Source organism: Amphiura filiformis, chromosome 17 (assembly GCF_039555335.1).
Source record: "Amphiura filiformis chromosome 17, Afil_fr2py, whole genome shotgun sequence".
NCBI classification, from domain to species: Eukaryota; Metazoa; Echinodermata; class Ophiuroidea; order Amphilepidida; family Amphiuridae; genus Amphiura; species Amphiura filiformis.
Window position 1 is genome coordinate 28,638,935 of NC_092644.1, and position 13,095 is coordinate 28,652,029.

The following is a 13,095-nucleotide window of genomic DNA, read 5'->3' on the forward strand; positions in this document are numbered from 1 at the left end:
GTGGCATGCAATAATGTAAAATCGATGAAAAACGACTCGCATACCTTTGAAAAATGGCACGATATGATTAAATGAAGAACGTGGGATGTTTGGCACAGCATTTCGACGACAACTACTGTTGGGGTTGCGCCTTAAAGCTTGCCGGACAGTTGCAATGTTCGCTCTAGTTCTTACAGTCTTACGAGCACCTGAAGCTTCACTTTGCCGATTCCTGACAGTTCCGTGCTCGTCAAACTTCTTTACTTTATACACTATCGTCTAATGAATCTTCTTTGCGTCTCAACATAGCTGCCGGTTTGCCAGTAAGTTTTTGAAAGAAATCCACGCTGCTGTACAGTAAATTGAGGAGCCGTCTTTTCTGTACCACAATCAGTTCGATCTCTGCAAGCATTTCAAATGACATGGACCTCACACCACAATAACTATATTTAAAACTACCGCCAAAGAGAGAATGGGATTAGGCCACAAATCCTTAATTCCATATAATGATTGCTTCGTAACGTCATAAATAATAGATAGATATCGGCTATTTAGTGGAAATATGAACAGGGCACAACTAAAATACCTGCATAACTTTTTCCAAATAACTTTGTGCTGAACGGTTAGTAATGTTACAGATTTTCAAAATAGGTTGCGTTGTCAAAACTTAGAATTCACCATTTTTACGCAATCTTCTATAACTTCTAATAGAAACGTCCATTTTTTTAAATCTAAAAAATCTGAGAAAGCTAAATATATGTAGAACTTAAAATGCAAAACAACATGCCCTTCATACCTAAAATATTCCATCTTTCCCGGTATATATCATTCTGGGACACCCTGTATATTGTTTGATTTAACTCATTTTGTTGCTCTGTTTGATTTTTACTTAACATTAACATTGAGTAATTTTTATTTACAGTGTAGTCTAAAGTTGGTCCGTGAAAATGTTGTTAATACTTGGTTTAAACTTGGTCGGCTTCTGTATTAAGCATTAGCAAAATGAAAACCGCTTCCTAAGGCTTGTGTTTTGTGGACTGATATAAACATACACAGTAACTGTATGTGCTTAGATAACTTTGAAATTCAACTTCGATTTTTGTGTCTCACTTTCAGTCGGTATCAAACTTTATGTTTTACTATATATAATGGGCTATTTTATTTAAAATCCACGCAACCCCTGTGGAAAATTCTGGAAATATCATTCACGGGGGGAGTATGAATTTCAAATGGAATGAACACATTAGCAGCTCCATTTGAAACTCATCCTCCCTCTGTGGAAGATTCAGGTTGAATCTTTCTCAGAAGATGTGTGAAATTCAAATGGATCTGCCTAATGTGTGAAATTCAAATGGATCTGCCATCAGTATAAGAGAATTAGAAATATTATTAGTATACTATTTTATCATTATGTTATATATTATTATATTATAATATTACTATATAATCATTACATTATTATGTTCTTATAATATTATATTAAAACATTAAAAATTTTTATATTTATTATCATGTATTACTATGTTATATTTTGATAGTATGTATTATTCACTGAGGGCTTTTGACTAACACACGCGTCGCGTCACGTCACGTCACGTCACGTCACGTCACGTCACGTCACGTTGATATCTTCTTAAAAGTTACAAACAAACCTTGACCTCTATCAAGCTGGGGGCATTGGGTGAATGCACCCGAGGTGGGCCACATAACACCCGCCCAACGAACTGGGTACCGTTGGGTCCCTCAATTCTCTGTTTTCAACTCCTATTTTCCTATTTTATTTTTATTTGATAAAAACTTTCCCGGAAACTTTTTCCCTTCGCCACTTAGTTTGTATTTCTTTTGCCAATTGAGAATGCTTGACAACCACCTGTATTTACTGCCTTTTTGACAACCCGATCCAATCACCCAAAACAAGCCAGAACTCAACATGACCCTTGTTTGCACCCCAATCAATGTTTCGCTTAGCGCATACCATGAACATGCACTAGGAACTTCCATTGAAAAGACCCGATATGAATGCATGGGATACGCGTGGCTATTTTTAAACTGTGGAAAATACCCCGGGCCGTATTCTCGCAAAGGAGCTAACACCCGTCCCAGGACACACCCCGGCCCCGCAGAAAAACCCGCAGATGCCACGAAAAATGAACAACACAACCGCGCAATAACATGACCCAGCCGGTGACTTCCCGCTCTCTCTAAGGTCCGCTATCTCTAAGGTTCGCTATCTCTAAGGTTCGCTATCACTAACGTGTAAAGTCTATGGAGATCAGAATCCCGCTATCTCTAATAGAGAAAAGGTTCGCTATACCTAAAAAAGGTCCGCTACTTCTAAGGTTCGATATCACTAATTTAGAATAAGGTTCGCTAGTTCTAAGGTTCGATATCACTAATTTTAAATAAGGTTCGCTATCACTAATTTAAAATAAGGTTCGCTATCACTAATTTTGAATAAGGTCCGCTATCACTAATTTATTGAAGGTTCGCTATCTCTAAGGTTCGTTATCACTAATTCCAATAAAGGTCCGCTATACCTAAGGTTCGCTATCACTAATTTTGTTTAAGGTTCGCTATCCCTAATTAATTAAGGTTCGCTATCTCTAAGGTTCGTTATCACTAATTTCGATTAAGGTTCGCTATGCCTAAGGTTCGTTATCACTAATCTTAAATAAGGTCCACTATCTCTAATTTTAAATAAGGTCCGCTATCTCTAATTTCAAATAAGGTCCGCTATTTCTAATTTTAAATAAGGACCGCTATAGCAAACCTTATTTGAAATTAGAGATAGCGAACCTTATTTAAAATTAGAGATAGCGAACCTTATTTGAAATTAGTGATAGCAGAACCTTAGAGATAGCGAACCTTCAATAAATTAGTGATAGCGGACCTTATTTAAAATTAGAGATAGCGAACCTTATTTAAAATTAGTGATATCGAACCTTAGAAATACCGAACCTTAGAGATAGCGAACCTTAGAGATAGCGAACCGTAACCACCCAGCCCACCCCACTTGACATGGCCAAAGAGCCTCCCAGGCCTAAGGTTGACCCGTCTTCAAGAATACGACCTCAGAGTTTTCAATGGAAAATTCCATACAGCTGTGTTTTCCATGGCCTGCTCTATTGCATATGATACACACATGCTGATATCGACAGCGAACGAACTTGCACCCGCTGGGCCTGTTGAAATCAAAACAAATCTTTGCCGGGGGTCCACTCTTGCAGTAGATGGGGCACTTGGGGTTCTTTTTAGACGGTATTGGGAGCCTCCGTGAGGGTAATTTGTGGAGTTTCCTGGGCCTGATTGAGTGGGATTTTTGAACCCAGAGAACCCATTAAATGGGGTCGGATTTGACATGAACATTACTGCAAGAGTGGACCCCCGGCAAAGATTTGTTTTGATTTCAACAGGCCCAGCGGGTGCAAGTTCGTTCGCTCATGAAGATATCAACGTGACGTGACGTGACGCGACGTGACGCGACGTGACGTGACGTGACGTGACGCGACGCGTGTGTTAGTCAAAAGCCTTCACTGAGCGTGTTTGTAGAGAGCCAGCTTATCCGTTGTTAGGCGCTTATCATCGTAGAAGTACTTCAAAATCAATTGCCATTGCAGTGTTGTATTTCCGTGATAAACTACTACATGCACGCTCGTAATATCATTATGCATTTAAAGTGTATTTTGGTCAATCATACATAGTAATGTTATTCTAATTTAATTATATTGATTTAATTGTTACTACCTAAATGTATTGATATTTATTTATACCAATGACTCTTGTTTACATTTAACTTTATTACTTTGTTGAGCTATTAGTATCACTTGTATATTGATGTTGATGATTGATGAAAATAAAATATGAATGAATGAATGAATGTGCTCATTCCATTTGAAATTCTTACTCCTCCTGTGGTAGATATTTCCAAAATCTTCCACAGGGTAGTATGGATTGTAAATGGAATAGCCCAGTTTGCGTCAATATAAGGGTAGAGATCATGTGCGTTTAAAACTTAGGAAAATAGGTCATGGTTTCTCCCTTTGTTGACAAGGTCGGGAAACAATTTATCATGTTTATTTCATTTCAGGTTTTTTTATTAATTCTTCATAATAATTTTCAGGGGAAAATCCACCAGGTTGTAATGGATATTTCAAAGACAAAGGCGGCAACATCACCAGCCCAGGGTATCCATCAGTCTACCCTGATAACGCCGACTGTACATACGTCATCGGAGTCAAAACTCTGTCCTATATAAGGATTTCATTCAACGATATCCAATTAGAAATCGGAGCTGATCACTTATATTATGGCTCGGGCAGGATTGCAGATATCCAGAATTTTGAAGGTAAAATTGGTGGAGTAACATTGCCGGAAAGTTTCAGGGTTAAGACGGATTCCGGTATGTGGTTTCAGTTGCTGACGGACGGTGGTATAGAGTATAGAGGATTTTCTTTGTCATGGAATATAGAAGGTATGTAAAGGACAACATTTAAGTGGGAATATACTGAATTCTGAAAATGATTGTACCGGTATATTGTACTTTTACTTCAAATTCGAAGTCGAATAACATCATGCAGTTATTGTTAACTACATGTATGCAAGCAACACAGGGTACTCACATAGGTAATTGACCCGTACTAGTAGCGCTGTTCTGTGGGTATATGAGATGACCTAGTTAGCGTCATATATCAAAAAGTATAAAAGCTCTGATTTTAGTACTTGCTCTATGTTTCAATTACTTATTCTTTTCACAATATCTGGATTTGTAATCCGGTACAAGCTTTAATAACGGGGGAGCATGTATTTGTATGAGAAAGGAAATCTACCATCTTATCCAAACTCCCGTGTTAATCCAATGCACATTTTGCTTCACCGGGCCGCCCTGACTTGGTCGCGTTTGGAAGAGGAGTGCCACCAAACCGTAATAGGTACAAATTTAGTACTTTCTGTCAATCAAGTATGGTTTATTTTCTACATGTCAATCTTTAAATTATTAGCATAGTCCTTATAATAACGGTGGAGCGCCTTGATGAGTAAATGATAGCAAACCAGTGAAAAATCGCCAAAACTCAGTCAGTGGAGCTCCACCCGTACAAATAGCGTCATTATCGATTGGATTAGTCGACCGTAGCGGACAATCCGATCGCTCATTGGATTAATATTATCACGTGGTAAGAAATGTGCATTGGACAATCGATTAATATAATGGTTTAGTACTGCATATTTCGGTTTAATCTTCACTAAAGCGGGTTTATGGCTGAAAAGATAACGGTGAATTTGCCGTGGACAAAACTGCACTATGATCGATGTTGAATTAGGCCGATTTGAATACCATTTTTGTGACTTCAACAGTAAAAAATATTTGACAACATATACAATTCACCAAGGGCTGAGTCATACTCCAAATAATCCATATTCGATATCTATTATTCGATGTTGAATACTTTTTGTGACGTCATAAACTAAGTATTCAACAACTTGTAGAAATTATAAGTCACACGCCAAGTTGAAACAGGTTTTAACATAAATAATGCTCCCGTAGAATTCCATAAGACAAGCATATACGCATATATCAAAGACGGGTTTTTTTTTGACACAAGAGACAAAAGGCAGCCACCCTCCAAAAACATTACAATAGTTTGGTCTTACAATAATACATATTTGTACAGCCGCCAGTATTATATTGATTTCTGAACCCCCTGATCTCGAACTTTTTTTCAGATTACTGTGGTGGTACCTACACGGAGAGCAGTGGAACATTCACCAGTCCCAATTTTCCTAGTCTCTACCCCAGCAACTTAGATTGCTTGTACATCGTAAAATTGAATCGCACTTCACGTATTCACATCACATCAAACGCGTTCAGTATAGAAGAAAAACACGACCGTTTACAATATGGGATTGAGACTACTGATGGCAAGCATTCCATCGGCTCTTTTTCTGGTCAGCATCGTAGCACCTCATCAGTGGATGTTGAAGTCGTTGCAACGACTATGTGGTTACGGTTTACTTCAGATTATGCAGTGGAGGATACTGGGTTTAGTATTTCATGGGATTCGGAAGGTAACAACTTTCACTTTGTTTCATCATCAGCAAAGTGCGTTAAATCGGTTAGAAGTCGATAAATTTGGTTTGTCCTTCGTCTAAAAGAGCACGGAATTAATCTAGCAACTGAATGATTTATATAGCTTTGATTCGGTACGCTGTTTAATTCCTCAATGCTGTCTTTAAACACTAGTATATACCTCGCAGCCTAAATATATATTTCACCAACGATACACCACAACTTTGTATAAAACAACGATGAAATTCGGTTCATCTGTTTTGCATAATTTGGTAAATTGGGGACTACTTCAAACTTAAACGGCTCTTTTTAGAGCCACGTCAGCTCAGCTTTAGCATGTTTAGTGTGACACGGTAGAGCCAAGATGCTCCATCTTTGTCTGTACTTGCCGGTTGAGGGAGCATCATTTGGCACAGTTGCATCAGGCGGTGATGGGAGCGATATCGCCAATTTTAAGTTCGCCATTGGATTAACACATAATCATGAAATCTTCACAAACAATTCTAAATTTGTTATGTGGTGTCAAAGCAAAATTATCTTCTCTAAAACCGTCGGGGTTCTGCAAAGTACCCCACTGCAAGTATGTTAATTTTCCATTTGTAATTGCTAACCGTGTATTTTGAATGGGGCTGTCAGCCCTGTATCTTCGCCAGCCTCGTATTAAGATTAAGGGGACTCGATCTTTTGTGCGTAATTATAGAGGGCCAGGGGATTCACTCTATCATTAAAAAAATTATTTGCAGAAGTTAAAGAGCCCTAAGAATAAAAAACTGTAGTGTAATTCACGCCAGACACAATTTCTTTATATGACAAAATTAATTTTTGTAATCGATCAAAAAAACAAACGTTTTATATCAATTTTAAATTTAGCCTGAATCTGTAAATATGGTACCTCTCGCCCTTTTTTAGGTCAAGGCTGTTTTTACCATTATGCAGCGAACCATTGTTGAAGCTATTTCACATACATGTATAAAACATTCTAGAGAAAGAATGAGGCCATATACTGTTTAAATATCTTTTGTTGATTTCGAATGATAATGTCATGACGTCGTAAATTTTAAGGTCACATTCCTAAAACCAAAACAAAACATTGCGACGCAGATATTTCCCGACTTACGCAATTTCATCATCACATCAGTGTCTTTATTATATGTTTACAACCTTTCCCAAACGTTCGTGCTCTTTATGCATAAAACGGCTAATCCTTTACAAAACGCGTCTTTTTTTAGTAAACAAAAGGCTAAAGATGGCATTATGAGATTTATCATTTATCATTACACTCCTCCACTCAACTGCCATCGTGGACGAGCGGTAAAGCGCTAGACGCGTAATCAAAGGAAGTTCCGAATCGCTGGTTCGAATCCCAACGAATCCTGTGTAAACTTTTTTTCTTCAAAATTCATGATCGCATTCCGAAATAAGTCACTTGTCGGTAAATCATGTATCGTATCCTTAATGGTAAAACACCATAATACTTTCAACCGTCGAATCAAGTCTTTAAATATAAATAAGTGTGATTAAGTTTATCTGTTTTATTTTCTTGTTAAAGAATTGCCACCAACAACTCCAAAAATAAGCTCAACTGTTCCGCCATTGTACCCTTCGAGCAAATCTCCCAACGCAGGACCAGCCAAGGAAGAGCAAAGGCAAAATGACGACGCCGTTCTAAGTGAGTGTCAATAGAGTGACAAACACCATAATTTATGTAAAGTAAAGTTGTCAATCAATCAACCAATCGATCAAACAATATTGATTGATCTTTAAGATTCCTTACAAACCAATTTGTCTGGATCTAATTCTCTTCTATCTGATTATTTGTAGAAACTGTTGTTGGGATCATCATAGGTATCGTAGGTACAATACTCTTGATTGTAGTGGGATTGGCACTCTATAAAAGGTAAGAATAAGTACATCTCCGTTCTCGGGTTGCGTAGACCCTCCCTCGGGTCCATGGAGAACGACTGGTAATGTAGATTACATAGCATTAAAAATCAACCAAATACACCCTCCCAGTCTGTAAGCAATTTGCCTTCCAGTTCCCAGCATTTTGTGGGAGTTCACTTTACCGATTTGGGTCACGCAATCTTTCTATATACCACGTCCATGTTTTCACTACATTAACGTTTGTGTAAGCGACTAAAACAATCGCGATAATATACGCAATATAGCCTCAATGTGGACAATAGGCCTAAGTCCGAGTCGAGTGGTTGCCTTTTATTATTGCGCGTACCATGGGTCTATCAGACGCGTGCCAGTTAAGCTCAATACTAATGTTAATTCAATGCATTGAAATCGAATTGAATTGAAATGAATTTTGGGCGATTTTCATTTCAATGCATTGGAATTGAATTGGAATCGAAATGAGTGGGCTCGGGCATGAATTGAATTGGATTGGAATTGAAATCATCATGAGCAATGAAGAATTGAATTGGATTGGAATTGAAATCACGTTGAGTGATGAAGAATGAAGTGGAATTGAAATGAAATTCAGCTTTGATTTCAATTCAGCATTTCAATTCACAAGCAGATGTCTGTGATTCCAGATCATTCCACTTGTAAAAAGTGCCCTTCTCCCATTCTGAATTCTGATACACTTCCAGGTCTATTCACACAAGAGACACACATTGAAAATTTAGCATCAATAGTTTTACAAAACATATTTCATCTAAGTATTCTGGAAAGCTTTCATTTAAAAATGATAGCATAAAATACACATATATTGAAGAGAATTAAAAGTATGATATTATTTCTCATGCACAGGAATAGTTAAACTTTTTGGAGTTCTTCTTAATCTTTCTTTAGAAGAATATCTACTGTATCTCTTGTCATGTGGGAAAATTATATGTTCTATGTTCATAAAGACACTACTGAATATCTTCTAATCAGATTTAATTGCTTGATATGATCGATAATGTGAGTATGAGACCCCCCCCCCAAGATCTCAAACATTTGGCACTAATCATAAAGTCCCTATTTTTCTCAAGCTCCTAATTTTTATGCTCAAAAGTCATTGTACATTTGAACAGGTTTTTTTGACAGGTTTTCTCACACTTTTTCAAAAGTACAAGGATTTTTGGTGTAAAATCTTGGGAGGAGCAGGAGACAAGTAGGAGCTATCTAATAGTATCAAAACCTTGATTTTTTAAATCTTTGAGTTCAGTGTGGGGACAGGGTCCCATTGTCGATCGTACCACACACCTTAAGTTTAGAAAATAATATGCATGGTGGACAAGTACAATGATTTTTGGTGTAAAATCTTAGGAGGAGCAGGAGACAAGTAGGAGCTATCTAATAGTATCAAAACCTTGATTTTTTAAATCTTTGAGGTCAGTGTGGGGACAGGGTCCCATTGTCGATCGTACCACACACCTTAAGTTTAGAAAATAATATGCATGGTGGACAAGAAGTTAAGACAAGTATTAGGAAGTCAGTCACTTAAGAACTAAGAAGTTCCAAAGTTTCATAAAATAGGACCCACTCACATTGTTTGAATGTGAAAAGTGAGTTAACATAAAAATGCTTTTGTGACAGGTAGTGTACTTAATTTTGACTTTGTGTCGCTGACTCAAGTGTTATCAAATTGGTAGTAAAATTTAAAACATGCACTGCAAAAAACTGTCTAGATATTAAACACCATTCTAGACACCATCTTGTCCTCGATTTGTAAACATGTCTAAATGCTAAGGCCGAGAAAAAAAAAATACATGTTTCTCGTCCGCGCCCTCCTCCTTTTTTGAAGATTTTTCAAATTTCTTTTATTTTGTAAACTTTCAGTTATAACTGGTTGAAAAAGATGTTTCAGAAGTTGAAACTTATTTTACGGCTTTGTAAATGCATAATACATCATTTAAGAAGAGTTTTGTGATCACTAGAGGGGCTTACCTCTCAAAACAATAAAATAAAAAGGGCCTCCTCCTTTTTCTCAGATATCAATCTGTATGTCGAATACCCAAAATATGGTGCCAAATACATGTATTTAGCGTCGTTTTCCAATAAAAAATAGAAATAAAAAGCCCCTCATCCTCCTAATTTTTACAAACCCGGACGAGAAACATATTTTTATTTTTACTTGGCCTAAACATGTTTAGTATTTTGATGCCTTGTGTTTAGATATTAAACACTTGAAGTCTGACATTTGTGTTTTGATTTTACTTACAAATCGAGGACAAAAATTTCAATCTCTTTGGTCAATTAACATAAACTGCAACTGTATTGGAATTGGAATTGAATTGGAATTGAAATGAATGCTCAGAATTGAATTGAAATTGATTAGCTGTTAATTTCACTACATTGAATTGGAATTGAAATGAAATGATTTTGAAATTGAAAAATAGAATTGGAATCGAATTGAATTAATGCTAAAGCAAGGTGGATTGAATTGGAATTGAATAGCAAGACTCCAGGTGTAGAAAGAAATCAATTTTCTGGAGTGAAATAACAATACATACCTCTCAGTTGTTGACAAGTGTCCCATCCGATCTTACGTCGCATCCCGCGGCATAGCTTTGTGCTACCATATTTGAATTGAAACTGGGGCGGGGCTTTCGTAATTGACATCGGAATCATCCAGGAGGGTGAAAGTGCATATAGGAACAATGCCAAAAACTACGTCACGCCGGTCACGCTATTGTTCGACTTAAACTACATCATTCGCCATTTTGTAAATATTAACGCATGATCGTTGCTTTGAAGTTTCCACCGGATAGTCTGTGAATAGCGCAAGAGCATGCTTTGACCATGCGCAAAAAAATGAATATCATGAAGATGTTTAAGATTGATTCTTAGATGTTTCAAAAATTACCGTCATATTGCATAGATTCATCAAAGAATGGTTTGAAGTACTAACCTTATTTAGTAATTTTAAAAAATCGGGAGAATTTTACAAAATCAATGTTTTTACCTGTCGGTATTACAACTCGTGAAACACATTAGTGATGTGCCTGGGTGACCTAATCTACTAACCTTTAACGTTTCCTATATGAACTCTAACCCTCCTGTAATATGGCGCCTATTGTCTAGAGTTAAACTACATCTTTCGGTGTGTTACGTAATACTACGATGCCTATCCCATTATATCGATCCCTGAATCATCGTGCTTCGTTGAACGATTATTTGGAAGGGAGATCTCTAACAGATTGGACCAGTCGAGGAATCAGCGCTCAATGGACTTTCGCGTTCAATTATGATACGAGTATATTTCTATATTGCTGCATGGTTGACTGTGTGTCAGTGGCGTCGATTTGTGGATGAAGAGGAATGGGTTTTTGGCATTGAAGAAAATAAGGGGGGGGTACAGGACTTTGGCATTTTTTTCATAGGGCAGAATGTAATTATTTATTACATTGTCCAGATATGAAACTGAACCGAGACTGGGGGCCAGTCTACGGGTTGCGCGGAGCTCGGCGGTTGCGATCATGATATTGGTGGACCGCTTTAATTCTCGCTATTCGCAATAAGGCGCCGCCAGCGGTTTGCGATGTAATCGTGATGTATCATGGGAAAGGTCGACATCAAGTCCGCGCAATACGAATATTACCATGCTATTACATAGGAACACGTGACAATATTTTTTAGTTTGTCAAAATAAAGGTGTTACACGCGAATCGATACTCAATAATACTTAATAATGTGATTTGAAATGTGCACAATTAATTTTTTCTCTATCGATTTGCGTGTAATACCGTTATAATGACAAACTAAAAAATATTGTCACGTGTTCCTATGTAATAGCATGGTAATATTCGTATTGCGCGGACTTGGATGTCGACCTTTTCCCATGATACATCACGATTTTCCCATGATGCATCACGATTACATCGCAAACCGCTGGCGGCGCCCTTATTGCGAATAGCGAGAATTTAAGATGATTCCATCTTTACCAGGCTCATGTGCACCAACTTGGAGGCCAATCGGAGCAATTGTACAATTTGACCCCTAGCATGACATTTGCCTCTTGATTTTTACATGTCCCTCCTCCCCAGGTTCATGTCCATTAAGTTTGAGCCCAAGCGGAGCAATTTTGAAATTTGACTCCAGATGTTCTTTGACTTCAAATGACCTCCGCTTTTATCTAACATTTTCCCATCTTTTTTATTATTTGTTATTATGCAGATATAGAAAACAACGATCTACATCATACAGTCCTCCAACTATCATCATCGAACCACGGGACCCACCGAGTGGAGTTAGTATGGATAGATTATCGCATGAAGATTACGGAGCCGTCAAAACTGAGAACAAGACCACAGTGTCGGGAGATTCAAACAGAAAGAACGGCAGTGTGAAAGAACCTTCATATGTAACACTAGTCAGAGAACCTGAAAATACGAAGGAAGGTGGTGGTTTAAAAGAATCTCAACTTCAGAAGGAAAATGATGATACGATAGTCACAAGATCTCGAAATGAGATTGGTGATACAATAGTCACCGAATCTCAAAATGAGGAGGAAAGTGGTGGTGCAAAATTAATAGAATCTCAAAATGAGGAAATTTATGATGCAAAGGTAGAATCTCAAAATGAGAGTGCACAAGTAATAAAATCTCATAATGAGAGTGGTGATCATGGTGATGCAATAGCCATGGAATCTCAAAATGTGGAGGAAAGTGGTGGTGCAAAAGTAGAATCTCAAAATGAGAGTGGTGGAGTAAAAGTAATAAAATCTCATAATGAGAAAAGCGATGATTCAAAAATCACAGAATCTCAAAACGAGGAAAGTGATGCTAAAGTATTATCTGAAAACGAGGAGGAAAGTGATGTACTAGTTACACAATCTCAAAATGAAGAGGAAAGTGGACCCTGTGATACAATATCTCAAAATGATGAGCAAAGTAGTAAGATCACATTATCTCAAATTGAGGAGGAATGTGGTGATACGAAAGTGACAGAATCTCAAACTTTGGAAGAAATTTCGAATGGTGGTTATGTTAAAGAAATAGGACTAGAAATATACATGGTTTAAGGGTAAATCACTGATTTCCTAAACTAAACTTTGGTTCACCGTTAAGTTTGGTAGTGACGTCAATGTTTTTTTCATATTATTGGTCATACTCTCT

At 37.4% G+C, this 13,095-nt stretch overlaps 2 protein-coding genes across 2 annotated transcripts; both read left to right on the forward strand.

Annotated features, from left to right (window-relative positions):
* Positions 1-3,623: 3,623 nt before the first annotated feature.
* On the forward strand, positions 3,624-6,229 carry LOC140138233 (tolloid-like protein 2). The gene is made up of 3 exons (XM_072160148.1): positions 3,624-3,633; positions 4,100-4,450; positions 5,701-6,229. Exons 1-3 carry the CDS (start codon positions 3,624-3,626, stop codon positions 6,102-6,104), a joined length of 765 nt encoding a protein of 254 aa, XP_072016249.1. The 3' UTR covers positions 6,105-6,229.
* A 178-nt stretch (positions 6,230-6,407) lies between these two features.
* LOC140138234 (uncharacterized) lies at positions 6,408-13,001 on the forward strand. The gene is made up of 4 exons (XM_072160149.1): positions 6,408-6,471; positions 7,593-7,712; positions 7,865-7,940; positions 12,155-13,001. The coding sequence occupies exons 1-4, from the start codon at positions 6,408-6,410 to the stop codon at positions 12,999-13,001; spliced, it is 1,107 nt and encodes a 368-aa protein (XP_072016250.1).
* Positions 13,002-13,095: the final 94 nt, after the last annotated feature.